The sequence below is a fragment of the Dysidea avara genome, chromosome 6, assembly GCF_963678975.1.
Source record: "Dysidea avara chromosome 6, odDysAvar1.4, whole genome shotgun sequence".
In the NCBI taxonomy this organism is placed as follows: domain Eukaryota; kingdom Metazoa; phylum Porifera; class Demospongiae; order Dictyoceratida; family Dysideidae; genus Dysidea; species Dysidea avara.
In genome coordinates, this window is record NC_089277.1 from 28,285,379 (window position 1) to 28,312,778 (window position 27,400).

Below are 27,400 nucleotides of genomic sequence, written 5' to 3' on the forward strand. Positions count from 1 at the left end.
CTGTTGTATGAGATGACTGTTCTATTAGGGTGTTTGATCGACTGTTCTATTAGAGAATCTCTATTATTTTGAAATATATTCCTGGTTTGATATTTACCCCAGTCTCACTGCAGGCCTACAGAGACTTCACTATTTTCAACGTCCAGACGTTCACTATAACCATACTGACTCACCACTAGCTTTACTATTATCAGAGCACTGCAATTGAGCTTCCAATAATCATAATCATCATATAACATATTATTCAAAAACAGACAATGAGATGCTTTGTATAATACCAAATGCAATGACTAAAGCTCACCTAAACTGCTTTGCCATGCCTTGGTACTAGTTGGCACATGACTACATATGTCCTATAAAACCCAAACCCACAATGAAAAGCATTCATTCCATCGAGTGCAAACTTGTAGTAGCTATGATTGTAGTGCATCTTTCTACTCATTATTAAGAATCATTTCACCATATAAAACAGGTTAGCCATTGAATTTGTGACTGTAATAACAGTTATAGCAGAAGTTATACTTAGCGTGGTGGAAATTTTCCCATTATGCTCTCAATTATGCTCCATGATGCCAGCATTATGCTGTTTGCTTTTCATCCCCTATTATACCCAAAAATTATGCTGGCATAATTGACGCAAGTCTAAACCCTGTAGAAGGATCAGCTACAAACAAGTCACCCTGTAGAGAGTTTTGCTACAAACAAATCACCCTGTAGAGAGTTCAGCCACAAACAAATTACCTGGTACAAAATTAGGCTGCAAACAAATCACCCTGTAGATAGATCAGCTAGACACAAGTAGTGAAGTTAACTAGAAATGATCTATCCTGCAGAGAAATCACCTAGAACTAAGTCACCATGTAGAAAGATCAAGTCACCCTGAAGAGAGATTAAGTTAGAAACAAGTTAAGTTACTCTGTAGAGAGTTCAGCTACAAACTAGAGAATACAGCTAGAAATAAGTTACACTGTACAGAGTTCAGCTACAAGCAATTCACCCTGTGGAGAGATCAGCTAGAAGCAAGTCACCCAGTATATAGAGTGATCAGCTAGAAATAATTTAGCCTAAATAGAGATCAATTAGAAAGATGTCACCCTGTATAGAGAGATCAGCTAGAAACCAGTCACCCTGTAGAAAGCTTAAATTACCCTGTTAAATCAGCTAGAAACAAGTCATTCTGTAAAGAGATCAGTTTGAAACAAGTACCCTGTAAAAGGATTAACTATAGTATGAATGAGTTTCAAAAACATTTAATAACTCATGGATGCAATTACACATGATCTTGAAAATATCAAATGAGCCACCCTGTATAGAGATGAACTACAAAACAAAGCACACTATAGAGTGATCAGCTGCAAGGTGATCACACTTACTGTTTGCCACCAACTAAAAAACAAAGGAAAGATTTTCCACAATAAAATTTTCTGCAATAAAATTGCAAAGAGGTAAAAGTGTGATGCCATTGTCATGTTCCATACTTTATGCTGGTGGTAAACACACTGATATTTGAAGAGCATGGTTGCACAAAAGCACTGATTGCATGGAAGTGTCAATTAGTTAATTCTATATGTAGTTACGTTTTTTATCTATTGTTCCAAATAACCACATATAACTTTACTGCACAGCTTCCAAAAGGATACTCACCAACACTACTACTAGTGGTGTAGTCACTAGTGATCATCTACAATCTAATTCAAATCCAGTGTCAATTGACGTGTCATTCAGTGTTACTGATCATGAGACTATATCATATCCCATTGTACTATCATCCACTGGTAGTGAAAGTGGTGAAAATATACAAGGTATGTCTTTTGTTACATGTTTGGGTGTGTTTTTGTGTTTAAGTGTGTGATTGTGTGAGTGTCTGTGTGATGTGTGTGTTTGTGTGAGAGAATGTCTCTGTGTCAGAGTGTGTGTGCAAGAGTGACACGTGCACGTGTACTACAGTACGTGAGACATGAGCAATGCATTTTGTGTGTTAGACTTAAAGTACCCATATTACAAGTAAGAGTTCATAAAGATTAATATATGACTGGTTTTGTGAAAAGGAGGTCTTCACACACATCCAAATCTATGAACTTGTAAAGACCTAGCTCAGTGTTCAACAAACATACTGTAATTAATCTCCATCTACTAACTTACATAGACGACAGAAAGGGGGGCTAGGCCAAACTTATCCTTCTTGGAGTGGGGCTGAAACCGTGTAAAAAGATCGAGATACTCTAATAGAGCAGGCACTCTAATAAAGCAGTCACAGTATTATAGCAGTGTAGTGAGCTACGTATGTAAGGATCTTTATGTAGTTTATCAGCTATAAATGTGCATCTTGTGAGGTGGGAAGCTATTGTCAGCTGGCTGTAACCTTTTTTTGTCTCTCCTTACCAAACCAGAGACAATGTAGTGCCTCAGTTCAATCCTCCCTTTCCATAAGTCTGGATCTGCCCCTGGCCAGTCCCCCTCATATGAACTACTTCCTCCACTACTGTTAACTTATGATGTTGTTGCTCAATGCTGACCAATTTCAAGTTACAGTAGGAGACTTTAGAAAGTTTACATAATAATTATTATGGTTCACAGAAAACTATTGTAATATTATTAGTAATGCTAATAGTAATGATTATACTATTAGTAATACTAATAGTAATTATGATTAGTTTTTATAGTAATTACAATAACAATTACGATTGCTTACAGTTTGTAGTACTGTGTTAGTATTGTTTTGTTAATTGACTGCTACATGATGCTACAATGTTACAAATTTGTCTACCCCCTGCTGTTATCAAGCTTATTCAATACTCATCCAGATAGTAGTTACCCAATTAATTTGTTGTGGGTATGGTTGTGTACACAACTGACAATTAACTTTTTGTTGTTGTAAACCTGTGAACGTATTATAATTACAATGTGTGTGGTCAGCTCCAAATTCATCTGAATTGTTGTTATTAATTTTTTACTATTACCTACCATCTCAGGCATTTCTTGGCCGCCACCTTGCATTTCACATCTTTTTATCACCATGGTCTTTTTGGGGGCCACCCTTTTTTTACAGCTTGGCTCTTTTGGGTTAGATTATTATTGCTAGATGCCACTATATTGATGTAAACTCTTTCAACTTTGGAAGCACCAATGTAAGTCATGCACTGCATACTGCAAATTGGTTAATTTAACGAATGCATTATTACCATTAAAAGCATTAATGTGACTGAATTTGTGAAAAGGGGTCTTCCACGCACATCAAGACACACGGTAGTGAGTCACGCTGCCAGTAAAGCAGAAACGCGCGCTGCAGACAATAAATGACGCGACCACTACGTGAGGATTTTACAATAACGAACGTTGTCAAATTCGGCCTTCCTGTAATCCACCCGTCACTTACGCTATCCCTCTGAAACTCTGGAGTTGAACTCATCGTGTCACTAGTAACTACCACACAAGCAGTGAAGCAAATCCATGCCGATTGTTTCGTGATCAAGGTTGCCGACATCAGAGGGGAAGTTTCATTTTTTATTTTTTTTATTTTTATTGCATGCGGTTAGACGCAACCGCAGGTGTATGCCTTGCGTTCCTTTGTGCATTCCGAACATTGATTGCCCTGTTATCGCTTCACTATTCACTCAATCACCTCAAGATTCACATCATCGATTTCACCATACATGATTACCCTACAGTCGTGATTTCAGCACCAAACGAAGTTTCAGTCGTCCTCAGTCGACCTAGAGGCCAAATACAAATCCCAGATTGTTGTTTTCCGCAATACTCGCTTGGCATGTAGGGCAATGTGTCTTTAAACTGTTCTGAAAGTTTCGTTCAGATTGAAACATTTGTTTTCGAGAATGGCTAGTTTGAAATTTGAATTTAGTCGCCCCCACGTCATTTGATCTCTAAGAATTTTACTCGGAATTTAAAGAATGACGCAGAACACAACTGCGCTCACTGGGTATTGATGAACTGGCGCTCTATGTAGTTAATCAGTACATATAGCCACCAAGAAGTGTGCTGCCATAGATGATAGTCCATAGATATAATCTATGGTGCTGCATACCATCCTTCGTTTTGAAAGTAGTCTCCCCCACATAATTTGTCCTCTAAGGGCGCGGCTTAAAGAATGACACAAGAGTACAACTGCGGTTACCAGTTGTTGACACAAGCTGTGAGTAATTAGCGCATGTAGCTAGCTTAAAAGGAAGTGTGCAAAATCGCCTAATACAATTGTCACCATGCATTATTGCATTTTATAGCACCCCCACACAAAATTACACATGTAATTACAACATACAGAGGAGACACATGAATACCAAACACTTTTCACAACAATAATGTAAGAATTGTACAATAATGACTGTAATATAACTGCTATGCAAATGTTTTCCAGTGGCCCGCCATGGTAGCAAGTCTCACATGACGACATGTATATTCATCCAAACACAATGGGAGTAACAAGTAAGTATGATGACAACAAGTTAGTATGACTCCATTTGTAGAATCCAGATGAGTGGGTGTGGCTCCAGTATGTCTAAATAGTTAACAAACATTCCTGTTATAAAAACGTGCTAGAGTTGCAATATAATAGTATAGTATTTAAATGCAATAATACATAGTCTCCATTGCATCACTATCAAACGACACTAAGTGGAGGATATTGTTGCATCTCTAGTATGTACACTCTATCAGTACAACCTATCTTAATGGCCACTAGTATAGAAAGACAACCACTCTTGAAAAGCCAATTCCAATTGAGAATTTATACACTGTTACCTGCTGAATGAGTGAAGGTGGCAATAAACAAGTTCCACCGTAATTTATACACGTGATCTGATCCTGTATATTCTGTCAGTGGATGAGATCCACTTGGCCAGGACAAAATGTGACTCAAGTGCCCTGGATGATCCATACTCAACCAACTTATGACCCAGTGGCACAATGGAACTGACTATTTGTGACCGGGCCTGCGAAAACAGGGCATGTGGGCACAAACTACACCCCGTCATTCTACAGGTCATATCTCAGTACTGGAATAGTATTTCTGCATTCTGTAACTTGCATCATGATGCCAATGAAATGCTTACTAAGAGCTGAAAATTGCAAAACCATAGCATAATGGTACAAAACGTTATGAATGATGAAAGTATGAAAAAGTAGGTAAAAATCATGTGCCCACATGCCCTGTTATCACAGGCCCGGTCACATTTATAGAAAATACAATTATATTTATTTCTAAGATGTGTGGATGTGTGGACACATTACAACACATTACATGTACATACAAGACATGCTACGTACTGTTTTAGCATTTCAAGTCACCACATTATACGCATACCAGTCAACAATGCTTCATAGTGCCCATCAGTAAACCTGAATAAAAGTTACGAAAAATAAAAATTCACATAAGTACAATGAAACCTCATTAATATGGCAGGCTGTGGGACCAAAAAATTTGGCCTGAATAACAAGGTGGCCTTATTAATGAGGTCATAAGTAATGCTTAGCTATATTTGGGACCTACTAGAGGTGGCCAATAAAATGAGGTGGTCTTATTAAAGAGGTGGCCACTAAGTGAAGTTTAACTGTACATATAGTTCACAATATTGTGAACAATATTAATGGTTAACAATATACACTGAAACCTGCAGGTCACTTCTTGTGGAAGATTGCTCTCTACACAAAATGACACATTCAGAGATTGTATTTAGATGGATGATACGGTAACGCATTGTGACTTCAATACTCGTGATGTGTCACTGCTAGGCAGCAACCATATACACGGCACTGCCACATCACACTTGCTCACACACACAATTTTGCTAAAAAGTTTACAAATTGATAATTAAGGGGTGTGGCAACTAGCTGTTTCGCTCGCAAGACTGTGTGGCAGCTGTTTCCCTTCTGTACAAGTGGCCATCAAGACAGGTCCACTGTGGATGAAAGCCAGGCATTAGATATTTGGTATTTCATGTGTTGAAGACATTCCAGGGCTTCTGGTAGTCTCAAATCTCACCACAGTTTAACTCAGGCAGTGTTGTGGTCACCACTAAACAACTGGAATGCTGTGTTATGTTCATCTTATGCTTGGCTACTATATTGTAGAACTGAAATGGATACTCTGAAAAATATATCCTATGGATAATGACTTCATCACTTTCTTCATCAGGAGCTTATAAGGACCAATAGTGAAACTTTTTAAACTTGGGGCTGACAGTCAACTTCCTATGTCTGAAGCAGTGCTTTTGGTGCTCTAACAGATTGGCTGCCCCCTTGCTGCCAGCACTCACTGTCTCATACACTGTCATACACTAAATCCATCTCTATAGCCAGTTAGAACAGCATGCTTCTTACCTTTTTTTAAGGCCGCATAATGCAGCCACCTCTTTAAAAGGCAAGGTTAGAAAATTTTGTCCCTACGGCCTGAATAATGACCAGTTTTCACTGTACTATTAGTGATTAGTGATCATGGAGGATTATTTATTAAGATACTAAGATATACAAACGCTACAACCTCTAAATATAGCAGTAAATTTTTTACCCTGGTCCAATGTCTCGTAATGATCGTGACTTCGTGAGAGACTCTACTGTGACAAATACATGTTTATCATGATATGTGCTAATCGCCTTTTTACAATTAAGTTTTACAACACAAATACATGTATAGTTAAACTCACCAATTGCGACTAAATCCCTTCAACACGAAAAGACAAGTAATGAGACAACCTTGGAGACAACAGCCACACAAGCCTATTCTGGTGCGTTTATTTAGTAGTAATATAAATTTTAAAGGCGTTTATTTACAACAGGACATAATTACGCGTTCCTCTATTGTCTCTGTACATACTTGCCTTTTCTTTACTATTCTCATTTCATTTCACAAGATCTCTTGGCAGGGGCGTAGCTTCTTCACTTGAATTAGTCAATGCTTGAAGTAGATCGAGATACTCTAATAGAACAGTCACATTTCTACAAGTGCCATATTTTTATATTGTAAAGTCTGTAAGTAGCTAGTAATTTAAACTATACAGTCCGATGCTAAGCAGAAGTTGTAACTATGCTAAATATTGATTGCTGTGTTACAGCTGTTTTGTGACTGCTCTAATAGAGTATCTTGATCGTTTCAATGCAGTACAAGATGAAAGGCAAAGTGTTGTTAAGGGTTTACTAGTTAAAATGGGTGTTAGTTGACTGCAGTTGCATGCCACTAATAGGGCCGTCCAGAGAAATTAGAGGGCCCACGGCCATGTGCGAGGTGTGCAAGTTGTAAAATTAATATTAGCTAATCAGATAATACAATTTTATTGTTAAAGTGTTAATGAGAACTATGTGATGCTGCTAGTTTTTAAGTGTGTGAGCATCTTCATAAATGCCACATAAAATTAATTCTCAATAAAGCAATGTGTATAGATTCTCTGATAGTAATAAATAGTTTGAGTTTGGCCGCCTTTCCTGTATACAGCAATGCTACGAACAAAGGAAAGGTGGCCAAACTCAAACTATTTATTACTATCAGAGAATCTATACACATTGCTTTATTGAGAATTAAATTTATGTGGCATTTATGAAGATGCTCACACACTTAAAAACTAGCAGCATCACATAGTTCTCATTAACACTTTAACAATAACATTGTATTATCTGATTAGCTAATATTAATTTTACAACTTGCACACCTCGCACATGGCCGCATTATGAAATCATTACTTTTTGTCGCAGTTAACTCTGCTTTACTTGGACGCACACTTTTTTTACAGCTATAAGCTGTTTTTGGATGGGTCTAATTTACCAACCTTGATGATTCATATTTTCAGATTGGAAATGGGGTATTACAGGTGTCTTTAAAATTTTTACATTTGGTTTGTAAAACCATTGTAATTTAAGAGGTTTTACGATTTGGTCTTGGCACCTAATTCACCTAAATTTTCATTACTAATTTTTTTAATCATTAAAATGTGGTGACTAGTTTGTAACTCAACTCTCTACAGGATGACTTTTTAAAGCTAATCTGTGTGTGTGTGTGATTTGTTTCTAACTAATCTCTCTACAGGATGACTTTTTGTAGCTGGTCTCTCTACAGCATGATTTGTTTGTGATTGAATTCTCTACAGGGTGACTGTTTTTTCTAGCTGATCTGTATAAAAGAAGACTAATTGTTTCTAGCTGGTGTAATGCAGTGATTTGTTTGTAGCTGAACTTTGCTTTAATTGATCTCTCTACAGTTTGATTTGGTTGTACTCTACAGGGTAACGTGCTTCTAACTGATCTCTCTACAGGGTGACTTGTTTGTAACTGACTCTCTACAGGGAGATTTGTTTGCAGCTGAACTTTTTAGAGGAGTAATTTTTCTAGCTAATCTCTCTACAGTGTGATTGTTTGTAGCTGACCTCTCTACATGGTGGTTTATTTTGTAGCTGAAATCAATACAGGGTAACTATTTCTAATCTCTCTATAGTGTAATTGGTTTTTATAGCTGAACTCTCTCTAAATGGTTATTTACTTTTAGCTCAGGTTGACTTGATGTGTAGTTAAACTTTGTACAGGGTGACTTGTTTCTATCTACAGAGTGATTTTTTTGTAGCTGAATTCTCAACTGGGTGATTTGTATGTAGCTGATTCTGAGGGACTTGCTTCTAGCTGATCCTTCTACAGGGTGACTTGTTTCAAGCTGATCTTTTTACAGGGTGACTTGTTTCTAGCTGATCTTTTTACAGGGTGATTTTTTATAGCCGATTTTTCTATAGGGTGGTAGCTGACTTTTACAAAGTAGCTTGTTTTTCTAGTTGATCTGACTATAGGGTGACTTGATTCTAGCTGATCTAACAGGGTAGTTTGTTTGTAGCTGAAGTATTTAATGGGTGGGTTGTATGTAGCTGATTCGGAGGGACTTGCTTCTAGCTGATCCTTCTACAGGGAGACTTGTTTCAAGCTGATCATTTTACAGGGTGACTTGTTTCTAGCTGATCTTTTTACAAGGTGACTTTTTATAGCCGATTTTTCTATAGGGTGGTAGCTGACTTTTACAAAGTAGCTTGTTTTTCTAGTTGATCTGACTATAGGGTGACTTAATTTTAGCTGATCTAACAGGGTACGTAGTTTGTTTGTAGCTGAAGTATTTACCGGGTGGGTTGTATGTAGCTGATTCTGAGGGATTTGTTCTAGCTGATCCTTCTACAGGGTATCTTGTTTCTAGCTGATCTTTCTACAGGGTGACTTGTTTGTATTCATAGCTGATATCGCTATAAGGTGGTAGCTGAATTTTATAAGGTAACTTGTTTCTGGCTGATCTCTCTCAACAGGGTGATGACTTGTTTCAACTTTCTAGCTAATTAAACAGGGTGATTTGTTTGTAGCTAAACTCTCTACATAGTGCCTTTGTTCTAGCTGATCTTTCTACAGGGTGCTAGCTGATGTCATAGCTGATCTCACTACAGTATGATTTGTTTGCAGTTGATCTCTCTACTGGGTGATTTGCATGTAGCTGAATTCTCTGCAGAATTATTTGTAGCGGAACTCTCTGCAGAATACTTTGGTTGTATGTAAACTCTCTACAGGGTAACTTTTTCTAGCTGATCTCTCTACAGGGTGACTTGTTTGTAGCTGAACTCTCTGCAGGATGATTTGTTTGCAGTCAAACTCACTTTTTCTAGCTGATCTCTCTACAGTGTCTTTTTTATATAGCTGACCACTCTATAGGGTGGCTCACTTGTAGCTGAACTCACTACAGAATAACTTGTTTCTGGCTGCTCTCTCTACAAGGTGACTTGTTTATAGCTGATCTCTATGGATTGGTAGCTGAATTCTACAGGGTAAAATGTTTCTAGCTGACATCTCTACAGGGTGACTTGTTTCTAGCTGATCTCTCAACTGGGTTAATTATTTCTAGCTGATCTCTCTACAGGGTGATTCGTGTCTAGCTGTTCTCTCAAGTTTGTAGCTGAACTCTCTACAGGGTGGCTTATTTGTAGCTGAATTCTCTACAGAGTTATTTGTTTGTAGCTGAACTCTCTCTAAGGTAATTTATTCTAGCTGAACTCTTTACAAGGTACGTAACTTGTTTCTAGCTAATCTCTCTACATGGTAACTTGAACTCACTATGGAGTGATTTGTTTGTGGCTGAACTCTCCACACTACAGGGAAATTTTTTCTAGCTGAATTCTCTTCAATGTGATATGTTTGTAGTTGATCTCTCTAGAGGGTGATTTTTTTGGAGCCAAACACTCTACAAGGTAACTTGCTTTTAGCTGAACTCTCTACAGAATGACTTGTTTCTGGCTGATCTCTCTAAACGGTGACTGATTTCTAGCTGATCTAACAGGGTGATTTGTTTGTAGCTGAATTTTCTACAAGGTACTTTGTTTGTATCTGAACTCTCTACAAGGTGACTTGTTTGTAGCTGATCTTTCTACAGAGTGAGTGTTTCTATCTGATATCACTAGGGTGTAGCTGAACTCTTTACAAGATGATTAATTTTGTTTGTAGCTGATCTCTCTACATAGTGACTTGTTTCTACATGAACTCTCTACAGAGTGACTTAATTTGTTGTAGCTGAACTCTGTACAAGGTGATTTGTTGGTAGCTGAACTCTCTACAGGGTGAATTGGTTTCAAGCTGATCTCACTACAGGGTGACTTGTAATGATCTAAATCACTAGAGCGATTTATTTTGTTGCTGCATGGTGACTGTTCTATTAGAGTGAGTCAATCTTGCTTTAGCTACATTTAGTACGTTTTCAAATCATAACTAAGTGGTTTGTAATCTGATTCTTCTGTACTACTGCAAGGACTTTCTATGATGATTATTCCAGCTACATACCGATTTTCAGCTCATCGCTCTAAGTGGTTTGCCTGGTAGGCGTGAAAACCCATAGTTTTTTATTCATAAAATTTGACTGCATGATTGTGGCACATGTTGGGTTTTGTGTCATATCTCAATGGCCTTTATCTGGATTTCTTTCAAACCACAAAAAGGCACTCCTACGTTAGGTATTCCATCTACGTAGTAGTTAACAGCTCATTACTTCAGAGGGTTTATCCTATGGGAATGACAGATATTTGACTATATTTTATGTGAATAGTCAGCCCAAGAGTGTTCAGTCATAACTTCATAAATGTTCATCAGATTCCTACCAAACTTGGTGCACAGATTCATGATAATGCACCTTTTAAGCGTGCCATATTCCAGCCTGATTGGAGCATACATTGGTGTTTTATGGCAGATTTTGCGAATTGTGCAATAGAAGTAGAAAAAATAACGAAGAAATCAAAATTAATTTTGGCCACTTGTATGTCGGAAATGGCTGAAGTGATTTTTTCAAAATTAATGTGGTATGTAAGCTCCCCTACCTAGCCAGCACTTCTGTAGCAAATTTGGTTCCAATCAGATAAGGATCACAGAGCTACACATGTGTGAAAATTATGTTTTCTTTCTTTCTGTCAGTATACTCACGGTATTGAGCTCTGGCTTCTTGGGCTGCACGACACACATTCGTGTGTCTTGATATTGTAATGTAAATGGAAGGTACTTTGTATGCAAAGCTATCATTACTCATCAAAAGCCCTGCCATCAGTGATCACCCATTAAGAGCATACAATGGCTTACTGTTGTTACTTAGCAAAGATGTTATGAAGTGGTATATTGAACGTTAGACAATTTCCCTCTATGAACATTATGAAGCCTTGCTGTAACCCATAAGAATCAATGTATAATCTTCTTGCAAGAGCTTGTTTAGGGCTTCTAACTTCTTTTGATGTGTATGTGTAACATTACATACACATGTTTGTTTTATGAGGTATGTTGATCTCAGCTCTAGCTCTGGTGAGGTCGAAGTATGATGTTATTGTGCAGTTGCTACCTAGTGACTATGAAAGGACACTAGAAATTGTACAGGATCATTTGACTGATGATCAGATTTGTGATGTGCTTATTTGTCCCAATTACACTAATGCTAATGGAGTTATACTGAACTGTTTAATGGGAAAAATAAATTGTGTAGCTGACATTGGAAAATTTTGTGATACTTTAAAAAATATTGCTGCTCTTCTACCTGATCCAGGAGCATTACTTGCAGTGGTTCATGAATTCAAAAGAGGTATATTCTGATAGTCATTATGTTTATGTGTACATTGCACTTTATCCTCAAAGTGATGACAAATCGGCATCCACTTTAACATGAAGTGATTGCCACTACTTATATATGTATGTGAAAAAGTTTTAGAAAAAAAATCCTTATTATGCAAAAGGTAAATACCACCAGTGGATAGCTAAATCATACTAGCCTACTCATTCCAGTTGTCAAAAGCACGAGACTAGTTATGAGAGTCATTGTTTCTAGGGTGTGTCATGAATTTGGACATGGATTAGAGTTGAATGATATACCAGTCCATGTGTAGCAACTGGTATATAATCAAGTCTGGTATATCATCGAGACTGGTATATCATATGGACTGGACTCGTATAGCATTATGTTCTCCCTTTCATGACTGAAATCCTGACAGCAACAAAGCATCGCCTGTAATGAGGTTTACTGTATACTACGGTACTTTGTGATTATACTTCTGCTATGGACTATATAACAGTATCAACTAGGTTGTTTATGTTTACATGGTTATAACCACACAGTAGTTCATGAAAATCAAACTTAAGCTAAATATGTTTTGCAGTCCATTCCACTATTCTACATTGTTGCATTTCTGAGTAATGCTTTTGCCAGCTAGTTTCTTTGAGTTTCAGATCAAATCCCATCCCACTCATGCATATTTGCATGCCATTAAGCATACTACATTGCTGAAATGTGTCTGGCTTGGCCAGCTTAGCCTGTTTACATTTAATTTTTTTAAAGTTCAGAATACTCTTGTCAACTTGATGAATCAATGAACTCCCCTATTTTAACAAGAAACCACTGGTGGTATGTACTACGATATGTAATCAAGCTGCTCGAAAAATCCAGTTATCCCAAAAATGGATTCTGTATTTTTTATGATACTGCAGGGGCATATTTGGGGGGAGGGGGCTGTAGCCCCCTATTCCTTTATATAAGTTAGCACTTGGCCAATAAAACCCCAACTCTTCTATGTGTATCAAAAGCAGACTTATTTCAGGAACTATGTATCATTTCCAACACAAATAATCTCCATGTAACTATACCTATTTTTCAACTCTATTCCAGGAGAGCATAGCTTCATTTTTTTCTCAAGAGTTCTTCAAGAAAAGGTTTTGATTGTGGGTTGCATCTTCAGTTATAAAAGTTTTAATTGTAGGTTTTGTTTTATTCAGATAGTTAGTAGTGTTTTCCACTATGGCTATAAGAGGTGATTAGTGTGGTTTTTAAATTTTTAAATGAATTTATCACATGATTCAACAAGCGTTAGTTGATTTCATTGCTTAGAGTTATCAGCTTCAGTATAATATGTAGTTACGTACCAATTCAGCTATGTAGCAAACTGTATGTAGTTTTTTTTTTGGTATTTTACATGTTTATAAGGCAGCTGTAGTACTTTTGTCTATGAATGTAAATCTGTATCAGTTACCTTCTGATATGATCCCATGCTGTGGGTTATGGTGCTGGTATTTGTAGCTAGCTATAGATCAGTCTTCATAACCCAGCAGATCTAGAAATAAGTTGACTATCATAACATCAAATTCAGAAACCCCATAAATGCAAATATAGCTGCATTTTGCTAATGATTTCCATTGGACTAGCTAACAGCTACAGTACTAGTACCCTTCACTGAATTCTGCTTTTCAGTACACTTTATTGGTGTTAAGTTTCACTAGGCTAAGGAACATGCATACTAATAATTGTGATGTTCAACACCACTACTACTGAGCTATACATGTTTCTGCCTATGTTTATCTATACATGTTTTTTTTTCCAACACATTATCCCACAAAGGGTTCCCCTATTGTCTGGCTTTGTTTGATCATGGGAGTATTTAGAAACAGCATCCTTCATGCAGACTGCAAAATCATCACAGTCAAACTTGTTTAGTTTGTATATAGTCATAGTGACCCAATGTTGATGAACCCCAGATGGCCTTAGAAGATGATAGTCTATTGTTCCATAAAGAGAGTCTACCTTGAATCAGTTTATGTTGGAGTTGGAGTAAGCATTTTACACAATTCTTCCAACTTCATGATGTGTGAAATGATCTACTCCTTCCAGTGGGATCCAACAACATTATTTTTATCATTAAGATAGACAGTTTAGGTTGTTGAAGAGGAGCTATGGTATATAGCTAGCTATATCTAAATGCTTGATAGCTACAAATGATAAACTACTCAATGCATATTGCAGTCAGTCTTGATTTAATGGAAAAGTTAAAGTGTTTTGATAAACTGAAATTCCATTATTTTCCACAGAAAAGCTGCTAAAGCACTGAGATTCACTTTTAGAGTGCCTAATTTTCAAAAATTTCCTGGAGGGAAGGGGCATTCCTCCAGATCCCCCTAGGCTAGCATGCTTTACATGCTAGTGCACACTAATGTACTCATTATTCCAAATAGCTAATTTGACTATGGATACTACATGATTATAACTTACCACTAGGGCGGCTTGGTATCTTCTAATGTCTGGCTAGTTACCTATGTCTCTGTACAGCTTAATCCCCCCCCCCCCCCCCCCCTTTCAAAAAATTCTAGATCTGCCCTGTACTGTATGTACATTGTTCTATCAAAAGTTCTAATGAGTTGAAATTGTATTCAGTGCAAGTTTTAAGGTGTCAAACAGGAAAATAAAAATCCAACTACTTTCTATTATCATTTCGGTTATCTTAGTACTTTATTAAATTTTTTCGTCTTACCTACAAAGGAATGTTTATAGTTTGTTGTAGTGTATGTGATTGAATATGTGAAAAGGGGCCTTATAACATTACAGCGTTTCAAATTTGACTAAGTATAGCTCCTCAAATTATCCTGACCACCTTAAAATTACAACAAGTGATAGTGGCATATTAGTAACCAAAACTCAAGTAGGTACCTTATTCACAAGTCAAGTTATGGACTGCCACATATATCCAATTGGAAAGGCTATCTAATGCAAAACAGCCAAGCTGTAAAAAGTACGGCCCCCAATAAATCCATGGTGAAAAAGATGTGAAATCCAAGCTGGTGGCCAAGAAATGGCTGTGATGGTAGGGTAAAAATTTTATATTGGCATTTGAGGTAAATTTGGTGCCAAGACCAAATTCACCTGAATTGTCATTATTAGATTTTTACCATTAACCTACCGTCACAGTAATTTCTTCGCTGCCACCTTGGATTTCACACCTTTGTTCACCGTGGCCTTTTGAAGGGCCACACCTTTATTTTACAGCTTGGCTGTTTTTGATTAGATATCACTTCTTTTTGTATTTGTATATGCCAAAGCTGCCTTATGGCTGGCTTAGGGGTTATATTAACCTTTGCTTTTTCTTTATTACAGAGAAAGAAGAAAAGCATTCAAAGCAGACCTTTTAATATTAACTATTGTGTCTGATTTTATCAGTAACTATACAAATTTTGATTATCACATGCAATTTATTTTCTACAGGATAACTTTTATGTAGCTGATCTGCACTGGTTTACTTGAAATTTAGCTGAACTCTCTACATGGTGACAATAATATAGCTGAATTCTCTACAGGATGATTTGTTTGTAGCTGAACTCTCAACAGGGCAACCTGCTTCTAGCTGATCTCTGTACAGGGTGAATTATTTCTAGTTGATGTCATAGCCAATCTCTCTATAGTGTAAATTGTTTGCAGTTGAACTGTTTGCACGGTAACTTTTTTCTAGCTGAACTCTCTACAGGGTGTTGAAATCACTACAGGATAGCTTGTTTCTAGCTGTTCTCTCACAGGCTAACTTATTTTTAGCTGATGTCTCTACAGGGTAACTTTTGTTTCTGGTTGATCTTTCTACAGGGTTGCTTTTTTGTAACTATGGACTCTCTACAGGGTTGATTTGCTTGTAGCTGAACACTGCACATGGTAATTTGTTTATAGCTGAACTCTCAACTAGGTGACATGTTTGTAACTGTACTTTCTACTTGGTCACCTGTTTGTAGCTGAATTTTCTACACGTGACTTATTTGTAACTGAACTCTCAATATGATGATATGCTTGTAACTGAACTCTCCACAGTGTTATCGGTTTGTAGCTGAATACTCTACTGAGTGACTTGTTTGTAGCTGAACCCTCAACAGGATTATTTGTTTCTGGCTAAACTGGCTTTGTTTGTAGCTGAACTCTTTACAAGGTGACTTGTTTCCAGCTGCTCTCCCTACAGGGTGACTTGCATTGTAGTTCAACTCTCTACAGGGAGAATAGATCAAGTTGATCTCTCTACATTGTGACATTTTTCTAGCTGATTTCTCTACACAGACTTGTTTCTGTCTGGTCTCTCTACAGGGTGACTTGTTTCTAACCGATCTGTTTACTGGTTGATTTGCTTCTGGCTGAACTCTCTAAAGGCTGATTTGAAATGTATCTGCAAGGTGACTTGTTTCTTCTCTATAGGTTGATATATTGCTAGCTGATCTCTCTATAAGGTGATTTCTTTCTGGCTGGTCTCTCAACTGAGAGATTTGTTTGCAGCTGAACTCTCTACAGGGTGACTTGTTTCTGAACACTCTACTGAGTGACCTGTTTGTAGCTGAACTCTCTACACATGGCTTGTTTTAAGCTAAATTCTGTACCGGATAATTTTCTTGTAGCTAAACTCTCCACATGGTAACTTGTTTGTAACTTAACTCTCCAAAGGGTGATTTGTTTGTAGCTGAACACTCTACTAGGTGACCCGTTTGTAACTGAACTCTCTACACATGACTTGTTTTAAGCTGGACTCTTTTCAGGATGATTTTCTTGTAGTTGAATTCTCCACATGGTGACTTGTTTGTAGCTGTACTCTCTACTGGGTGATTCTTTGTAGCTGAACTCTCTACAATGTAACTTCTTCTAGCTGAACTCTCTACAGAGTGACTTGTTTCTAGCTGAACTCTCTACAGGGTGATTTGTTTGTAGCTGAACTCTCTACAAGGTAACTTCTTCTAGCTGATATTTCTACAGGGTGATTTGTTTGTCTCTACAGGGCAATTTGTTTGCAGCTGAACTCTCTACATGGTAGTTTCTTTGTAGCTGAACTCTCTACAATGTAACTTCTTCTAGCTGAACTCTCTACAGGGTGACTTGTTTCTAGCTGAACTCTCTACATGGTAGTTTCTTTGTAGCTGAACTCTCTACAATGTAACTTCTTCTAGCTGATCTCTCTGCAGGGTGACTTGTTTCTAGCTGAACTCTCTACAGGGTGATTTGTTTGTAGCTGAACTCTCTACAAGGTAACTTCTTCTAGCTGATCTTTCTACAGGGTGATTTGTTTGTAGCTGAATTCTCTACAGGGCGATTTGTTTGCAGCTGAACTCTCTTACATGGTAGTTTCTTTGTAGCTGAACTCTCTACAATGTAACTTCTTCTAGCTGAACTTTCTACAGGGTGACTTGTTTCTAGCTGATCTCTGTACAGGGTGACTTGTTCCTAGCTGAACTCTCTACAGGTGATTTGTTTGCATCTGAACTCTCTTACATGGTGGTTTCTTTGTAGCTGAACTCTCTACAAAGTGACTTCTTCTAGCTGATCTATCTACAGGATGACTTGTTTCTAACTGAACTCTCTACAGTGTTATCTGTTCATAGCGGAACTTTCCATTGTGTGATTTGTTTGCAGCTAAACTCTTTGCATGATTGTTTCTTTGTAACTGAACTCTCTACAATGTGACTTCTTCTAGCTGATCTCTCTACGGGATGACTTGTTTCTAACTGAACTCTCTATAGTGTGATCTGATTCATAGCAGAACTTTCTACTGGGTGATTTGTTTGCAGCTAAACTCTTTGCATGATTGTTTCTTTGTAACTGAACTCTCTACAAGGTAACTTCTTCTAGCTGATCTCTCTACAGGGCAATTTGTTTGTAGCTGAATTCTCTACAGGGTGATTTATTTGAGCTGAACTCTCTACATGATGGCTTCTTTGTAGCTGAACTCTCTATTAGGTACCTTCTTCTAGCTGATCTGACTATAGGGTGACTTGTTTGTAGCTGAATTCCCTACAGAATAACTTGCAATGTAATATAACTGTGTAAATTATGCATGCAGCTGAATGCTTTATTAGGGTGACTGTTCTATTAGAGTATCTCGATCTCGCATTTGCTGCACGTAGTTGCCTTTCGAATCATAACTCAGTGATTTGTAATCCGATTCTTCTGTACTACTGCAAGAACTTTCTATGATGATTATTCCAGCTACATACTGATTTTCAGCTCGTTACTCTAAGCGGTTTGCCTGGTAGACACGAAAGCTTTTTTATAAAAATCGATCGCGTAATTTTGACACAGGTTGGGTTTTGTGTCATATCTCCATGGTCTTTATCCCGATTCCTTTCAAACCACAAAGAGGCACTCCTTCGATGGTTGCTCCATCTACATATCAATTTTCAACTGATTCCTCTAAGGGGTTTACCCAGTAGGCGTAACAGACCTTCGACCTTATTTTACGCAAATAATCGGTCATAACTCTGTGAATGTTCATCAGATTCCTACCAAAGTTGGTACGGAGATCTGCCTTAATGAGCCCTTTAAGTGTGCCAAATTTCAGCCCAATCCGAGCACGCATTCGTGTTTTATGGCGAATTTTGCGAAGTGTGCAAAATGAAGATGAAGAAGAAAAAAACGAAGAAATTAAAACGAAATTTTGTTCGCTCGTATCTCGGAAATGGCTGGAGCGATTTTCTTCAAATTTGGTATGTAGACTCCCCTAACTGGGCGGCACGTCTCTAGCAAAAATTTGGTTCCAATTGGATAAGGGATCACAGAGCTACATAGGTGTGAAAATTGCATTTTCTTTCTTTCTGTTAATATACTCACGGTGTGGCACGCCGGCTTCTTGGGCCGCACGACACACTATCGTGTGTCTTGATATATACTGTATTGTGTGATTTATGGTATATATATATATATATATATATACTGTATTGTGTGATTTATGGTATATATATATATATATATACTGTATTGTGTGATTTATGGTATATATATAATTATATAATTATATATATATATACTGTATTGTGTGATTTATGGTATATATATATATATATATATATATATATATGTACTATATTGTGTGATTTATGGTATATATATATGTACTGTATTGTGTGATTTATGGTATATATATATATGTATATGTTATACTACAGATATCATGGTATTTGAAATGTATACCAAAAGATATACAAATATAGAAAAGATGTTATAGTGCGAGGCGAAGCCTCGCACTATGGCACCTATTCCTAAATATGTATATATTTTGGTATATATTTCGAATACCATGATGTAGTATAATATGTTAATACAACATCTCGTCTCCCACTTGGAAGCAGTAACAGCAATTTCTAATGTTTTTACACCATTATTAGTACTGGTAAGTAATTCCTTGTGATTAGCATGTTCAAGGAGTATGCACATGTGTTGCAGCCTGCAATCTTCTTGAAATCGGTCCAACAATCCATAGCAACTGTTGCTAGGTAACAAAATGTAAACCAGACCTAGTTACATGCTTTGTGGTGGTTGCTTAGCAACCGTTGCTATGGTGTCAAAATCATTTCTAAAATCAGTAGTGGTTACCTAGCATCGGTTGCTAGGCAACGGTGTTGTTGCTAGGTAACAGGTATTGGTTACTATGGTACCAGTAGTTGTCAAGTCGGACATGCCTAACTGGTAAAACAACTAAACACTATCAAAAATTTTTTGCCAATCATATGCGTATATCAAATGTACACATGATATACTGATTCTATTGGCTAGTTTGCTGTAGTATATCAAAAATATACCACAAGCTGCTATTGGAGCTTTTGTACAGGACATGAGTATTAATATATATGTATATGTTATACTACAGATATCATGGTATTCGAAATATATACTAAAAGATATACAAACTTAGAAAAGATGTTACAGTGCGAGGCGAAGCCTCGCACTGTGGCACCCTTTCCTAAATATGTATATCTTTTGGTATATATTTCGAATACTATGATATCTGTAGTATAATATGTTAATACAACATCTCGTCTCCCACTTGGAAGCAGCAACAGCAATTTTAAATGTTTTTGCACCATTATTAGTACTGGTAAGTAATTTCTTGTGATTAGTGTGCTCAAGGAGTATGCACATGTGTTGCAGCCTGTAATCTTCTTGAAAATTGGTCCAACAATTCATAACAACTGTTGCTAGGCAACAAAATGTAAACCTGACCTAGTTACATGCTATTTGTGGTTGCTTAGCAACCGTTGCTATGGTGTCAAAATCATTCTAAAATCAGTAGTGGTTACCTAGCAACGGTTGCTAGGCAACAATGTTGTTGCTAGGTAACAGGTATTGGTTACTATGGTACCAGTAGTTGTCAAGTCGGACATGCCTAACTGGTAAGACAATCAAACACTCAAAATATTTTAGCCAATTGGATGTGTATATCAAATGTACAAGTGATATACTGATTCTATTGGCTGGTTTGCTGTAGTATATCAAAAATATACCACAAGCTGCTATTGAAGTTTTTGTTAAGGACACGATATTGATGTTGTATTAGTATATGTTATACAACATCTCGTCTCCCACTTGGAAGTAGTAACAGCAATTTCTAATGTTTTACACCATTATTAGTACTGGTAAGTAATTCCTTGTGATTAGCATGCTGAAGAAGTATGCACATGTGTTGCAGAAAACAATCTACTTGAAAATTGGTCCAACAATCCGTAGCAACTGTTGCTAGGCAACAAAAATTAAAGCTGATCTAGTTATAGGCCTTTTGGCAGTTGCTTAGCAACTGTTACTATGGTGTCAAAATTATTTCTAAAATCAGTAGTGGTTACCTAGCAACGGTTGCTAGGCAACAGTATTGTTGCTAGGTAACAGGTATTGGTTACTATGGTACCACTAGTTGTCAAGTCGGACATGCCTAACTGGTAAAACAACCAAACACTATCAAGAATTTTTAGCCAATCAGATGCGTATATCAAATGTACAAGTGATATACTGATTCTATTGGCTAGTTTGCTGTAGTATATCAAAAATATACCACAAGCTGCTATTGGAGTTTTTGTACAGGACACGATATTGATGTTGTATTAGTATATGTAATAGGACGGATGCCTGTAGTTTTCGGGGTTAATAGTGCGAGCATTGTAAACAGGAAGGAGTAAAATAGTGCGAGGCAAAGCCGAGCACTATTTCCTTCCTGTTTACAATGCGAGAACTATTAATCCCGAATACCACAGCCATCCGTCCTATTGCAAATTAATCCGACAACCATAGCAACTGTTTCTAGGCAACAGAAATTCAAAAATAACCACTGCAAAAGACCAATCACACTTAGCAACCGTTGCCTGGCAACCGTTGCTATGGTCTCAAAATGACTTTTACCTTAGCAACGGTTACATAGCAACCGTTGCTAAGCAACCATATTGTGTCATACCTTGGGGACATCTATCACTATAGTAACAATAGTTGTCGAATCGGACATTTACTTCTAATATTAACACACCACACTATTTTAGCCAATCAAATTAGTATTATAGATTTTTGTCATGGGACCTTGACAAACAAGTGTAATACTAATTCTATTGGCTAATCGCTTGACGTATTTCAATATAATACGTCAAGCTGCTATTGAGAGTATTATACAGTAACACATTCAGTTGTTGGATTAATATATATATACTGTATTGTGTGATTTATGGTATATGTATGTACTTGTTCAGAAAAACCTGCATCATCTCAACAAGCTGTGGTCGATGAAAGAAATCCACCACAAAGAATTATTCTTAACAAAGGTAGTGTATGGTAATATGTAATTAGTGATGCTTACATATGCTACATGTGTAGATTTTGCTCAACTGAAAATGCATTATCATGCTATACTACAATTGATGCCAGATGACTATGAACAGAGCATTGAGAAGTTACAGAATTATATCAGTGATGATCAAATTTGTATGATTTTGAGTAGTAGTAACTCTAGTATTGCTAATAAGAAGATACTGGATTGTTTGATTGATAAGATGAGCTGTACAGAAGAATTGCTTCACCTTTGTAATCAACTTGAGAGCATCAGTGCTTCACATCAGCTGATAATGATTATCAGTGAAATAAGATTGGGTAGGTAATATAGGTTAACATACATACAGAACCTCTAAATTCATTGGCAACTGTGCTGTGTGCAAAACCACACACATGAAATGCACACAGGGAAAGAAACAGGGAGTGTGTAAGGAATGTGCACAGGGAAGTAGTGGCAACCACTTAGAATATGGCACACATACTATGCTATGAAATTTAGTCATTAATCCAGTATTTAAAATCCATAAGATACCAATTGGTAGGTATCTAAACTGGTTAGATAACTGCGATAGTTTTTTTTGCCACATACGTCACATGTTTTGCTGGATTCCAGTCACAACAGCCATCAGAAATCATTGCTAGAGTGTAAAGGAAACATTGCTGGATCATAAGGATGATTGTATTCATCTAGGAAGCCTACCAGTATACATTAGCACTAATTTGATCAGGAAGCCACCATTATTGGCAGTGACCAGAGCCGCATGAGCCATAGTCTAAATCAGTTGTTGCCCAAATCCACGGTATCTTCATTATTTTAAAGGGCACATAATCACCTTGGGATCTACTCTACTGTATGCTTGTTGGAATAATACTGATGTACTTAATCCATCTATAATGACACTATATCTGAGAATGAATAATAAATAAAATATATAGTTTACAATGCAGTATTCTTGTGTCAAGTGCATAGACGCATATTTTTCTATTGCTAGCTTTTCGTCTGAGTTTAAAATGTGCCCAGCTTTTCTAAAGTAGGCTGAAGACATAATGATGGACCCAAAAATTGCCTAAGGCATTATGCTTACTCTGAGAGATCTATTACTAAGTGTACTAGTAAGTGTGCAGATTGAGCAATCTTTAAATAGGATTAAGTACTATAGCTGAGTAGTCTAAAGCCACCCTCTCTTTCAGTTTAGTGTAGGATGACAGTTAAATCTGAGCAAGACAGTGGCTATTGCATAAGGTGCTTTATGCCTCATGCAACAAGTATGCATACACTGATTTTACCATACACTCACTATAATGTTAATTGGCCAACAAGGACTGACGATTGACAATGATTAATGCATTCAATAACAATGCAACTACAATCATATGTGCACCAATTAGATAGAATAAACTACACCCATGCACTCTAATATTACATACACGCATACACTAATACTATTTCCCCTACTACATCCCCCTACTGCATCCCCTTATAGGTTACTGTTCATTGTTTAGAATTCATCTCGTAACCTTTGAGGAGACTTGACAACTCTGCAAGAGAATGTAGTAACTACAACGGCTCTGTGCTATGAGGTGTCACGTCAACTGTCACTGGAGGAGATTCATCATTAACTTTACTATGTCATTGGACTGTTCTTCAGAATGCAGTAATTTACTTAAAAGAAACCTATTCCTGCTTATAATGTTACCGGTGCTGGTTCAGTGTTCTTAGAATCTCACTCCTACATCAGCCTGTGTAGTAGCATACATCTGTTCATTAGGTAACCATACCCTGGCATCATGGTTGAAAAGTGTTAAGGATCGAGTGTTATGTCTGCAGTCAAAGTTATTCTCCTGTTTGTCATTAGCTTTCTACTCTCACTTTCTCAATATTACCAGGTCTGGTACTGTAGGCTTTTACGTATCTTAAGATTTTGGTGGTACTGTTGTTCTTATGGAGCAACCCATTAGAAGATTAGCAGGGTTATTTCTGCATGCTAGTGGAGTAGCTCTATAAGCCATTAAAGCAGGTAAGGCTCTTTGGCTTTATCAGTACACTTCTTCAGTAAGCCCTATGGTAGGGTCCGCAATGCGAAAAGTTGATATCCTCCAATAAACTACCTAACTATTGTCATGTGTTAGGCTAAGTGTAACTTGAATAACACCAGCGTGGCAGCCAAGTTTGTCACTTTCTTCTGGTAGAAAATGATACAAATGTCTTAAAATCATGTGATTTTTTGTCACAGCAGTTCGTAGGGTTCTTCGTATGCCATGATATTCACTCTCAACATTGTTCAAGTAGTCTATCATCAACTCAAAGTATTGGTGGTTTGAATTTATTGGTCAGTTTCTGGTGGCAACACGATCTGTGCAGCTTTCTGGCGACAGACAAAATGTTTCTTACTCTGGAGCACAGGACAAGCAAAGCAGCAACTGCGCCATGGGTAAGTACTAGGAAAAGTACCTGCATGTGGAGTATGGTTATAATTGAAGCTTGTTAGCCATCTGGCTGAGCCATCTACATGCTGAAATTCGGCCAAACACACGCGATTTTTGCAAACAAATACCAGAATGGTTGATACATCGGTGAGACAGTCTCCAACAGCAAGGATACGAAGCTTATAAACACCTAGCAATACGGCTATCTCACCCAGTAAACGCATAGAGCAATCCGATGCATGAAATAGGCACTCATGTGATCAATATTCAAATCTCAGAAAATACAACCATTATCTATTCCAATGACATTAGAATCACTTGGAATCAAGTGACAATCAGTTTGTGTGAATTAGGTTCAACATTTCGATTAGCCCAACAGTCTGAAACTCTCCCTATGATGCCATCACAGCATAAAACACACCTGCACTGGCCCAGACCATGCCTGCGTGAACAATTAACACAAATATTTTCAATGAATCACCCAGTTGCAAAGACCTAGGGATTATTTTCACAAACTCATTGTCATGGAGAAAGCATTATGAAATGATTTCCTCTAAAGCCTACAAGTCACTTGGACTGCTACGTAGAGTATTCAAGGATTCGCATTGTCCTCAGGCTAGAAAATCCCTATACATATTATTAGTGTGATCAAAATTGCTATGCTGCTCCACATTGTGGAGACCTCATTTGTTGAAAGACATAGAATTAATTGAGAAGGTACAAAGCCGCATGGGCGTAGCTAGCCAGATGGTGGTAGGGGGGCAGGCATCCCCCACAAAACGCTTGACATTGTTCATAATTGTACAAAAGGCTAATGACCCAATGATGGGTTAACCAACATACAGTGTTGTATTATTATAGCTTATGTAACTAGCTACATAACTACTTCTTTACTGATTGCTACCAGTTATCACTTATCAATGGAAGTATTTTCGTCGAGCATCATCGCACGTGCCACAACTGTACTCCAACAAATTCGCCCACAATCCAGTAGAACTATATTGTGAATATTTTAGTACTAATACAATGTGTCACAGTTACATACATCAGCCACAGTCTGTGCTGCAGTCCTAGCACACTGGCATAGTATGACGAGCTGACTCACTTCAGCCGGCGAAATTCAAACGCCATGTATTGGCACGAAATCCCAACTCTACACCTTTCCTGTTAACAGAATTTGTAAGCTTGTGATGGATCATCTGACTGACTGACTGACAAAGTGAAAAAGGCTTGCAACTACACTGTACGAAGATCCAGAGTAATTAACTCGGGAAAATAAAGTTGGTCCATTTAACACTTTATCACCTCGTAGGTTTGTGGCATCATTGCATATCACTTGTCAATTCTGAGTTGCGACTCTTGCGAAGTCACTTTGAGTGGGTCATCTGTCTAGGTTCGAAAAATGCACTATCACGTGAGTAGTGTAGGCCAAATATAGCATTGTGTGTAATATTTTCGTTCTGTGAAGGCTTAGTGTCTATGCAGGGGAAACCCATGGGGATTCGAGCATAGTGCATCGTTTAACTAATTGCTTGTAATTCGCAAGAAATCATCGTATTATTATCACCATTCACAAACGAGTTGAATGTTACGTACACTTGCGTAGTAGTGCACAAACAGTTAATTTGGGATGCATGTCAGTTACTGGAAAGCTTGTGATGGAAGTTAAAAAAACAAACTTAGTGACGGGGGGGGGGGGGGGGCAAATGCCTCCCCTTGCCTCCCCCCCCCCCCCCTCCCTGGCTACGACACTGCAAAGCCGTGCTACTAAATTCATACTCTCTGATTACACTTCAGACTACAGGACTAGATTGACCCAACTTGGTATGTTGCCATTGATGTATATTTACAAGTGGAACAAAAAATTAGGAATTTTCAATATGAGTAGGGATCAAAGTAATAAAAAGTACTGAAACAAGAGAGATTATCTACCACTTGAAGTCATGCTAGTACACACGTAATCGCTACTTCAGTTGCCAAGATTTAAGATATAATGGCACTGAAGTAGGGATTACGTGTGTACTAGCATGACTTCAGGTGGTAGATAATCTCTCTTGTTTCAGTACTTTTTATTACTTTGATCCCTACTCATATTGAAAATTCCTAATTTTTTGTTCCACTTGTTTGTGTACTTTTTACAAACATTGCATGAATCTTATCTTTTATGTGCATGCAGTTTCTATTACACAGGACACTAAAGTTACTATTTCTTCAATGTCCATGGTTTGCTAGCTATGTTATAGACAACATTACCTGTGTTTAGATTCTTTGCACAGTTTCTCAATATTAGAAAAGTAGTACTTGCTGGTTGAGGATCTAGTAGCAGCACGGGATTTGGCAACATCCTTGCGGTAATGTTCTTTAGTGCTCTCTGCAGAATCCACACGAGACTTTTCCAAGTCTTGATGGTAGTGTTCCCTTTTCTTTTTTGCAACTTCAGTGCGAGACTTTTCCAAGTCTTGATGGTAGTATTCCCTTTGCCTTTCCGCTGACTCAATGCGAAACTTTGCCAAATCTTTGTTAAATGATGTTTTGGTGGCTTCAGCTGATTTCTCACGCGACGCTGTTACATTTTTGTAGTACTCATTAGCATGACGCTGTGATCGGCATTCACTGCTGTACTTGTCCTCTCTCTCTCAGAGTATAGACTCTCTATGAGCTTCATAGTACGCCCTGTTATTGTCCTTCTTTCTACTCTGGCTTCTGCGCCGCTTCCTTCGAAGGCATTGCCGCACCCAATATTGCCTCAGAGAAACACACAAAGCAATAATAACCACAATACCCTTAGCTAACGCTATTTTGCTACGAATTATTTCTAATATCGCTCAAATACTTGAGGTAGATACGTTGTTTACAGCAAAGAAATGCGTTTACAAACGCAAGCAATATTAATTTTGCCGGTTAACTTTGCCAGAAACAAAAGATATAAGTCGCTAAATATATTCACTTACACGTACAAAGCTTCCCGATTGTGAACAGCTCGCTCTTCCTGCTCAAAATCAACTTCGAACTTTCAACCACGTTTATTCGAATATTTTACCGCGAAGATTATGATTACTCTATTTAGCGAGCACTCTTATTGAAACGGACGGCGCCGTACATTGAAGCCATTTTGTGGAGTTATTAACA

The 27,400-nt window shown here is 37.6% G+C and overlaps 1 protein-coding gene across 2 annotated transcripts in view; it reads left to right on the forward strand.

Moving 5' to 3' along the window:
- LOC136257264 (uncharacterized) overlaps positions 1-27,400 on the forward strand; it is a 185,225-nt gene that overhangs the window by 88,710 nt on the left and 69,115 nt on the right. For both annotated transcript variants that reach the window (XM_066050356.1, XM_066050355.1), the window contains exons 8-11: positions 1,626-1,802; positions 11,786-12,070; positions 21,766-21,837; positions 21,890-22,162. In XM_066050356.1, the coding sequence (XP_065906428.1) occupies positions 1,626-1,802; positions 11,786-12,070; positions 21,766-21,837; positions 21,890-22,162 (807 nt within the window). The remainder of the gene's footprint in view (positions 1-1,625; positions 1,803-11,785; positions 12,071-21,765; positions 21,838-21,889; positions 22,163-27,400) is intronic.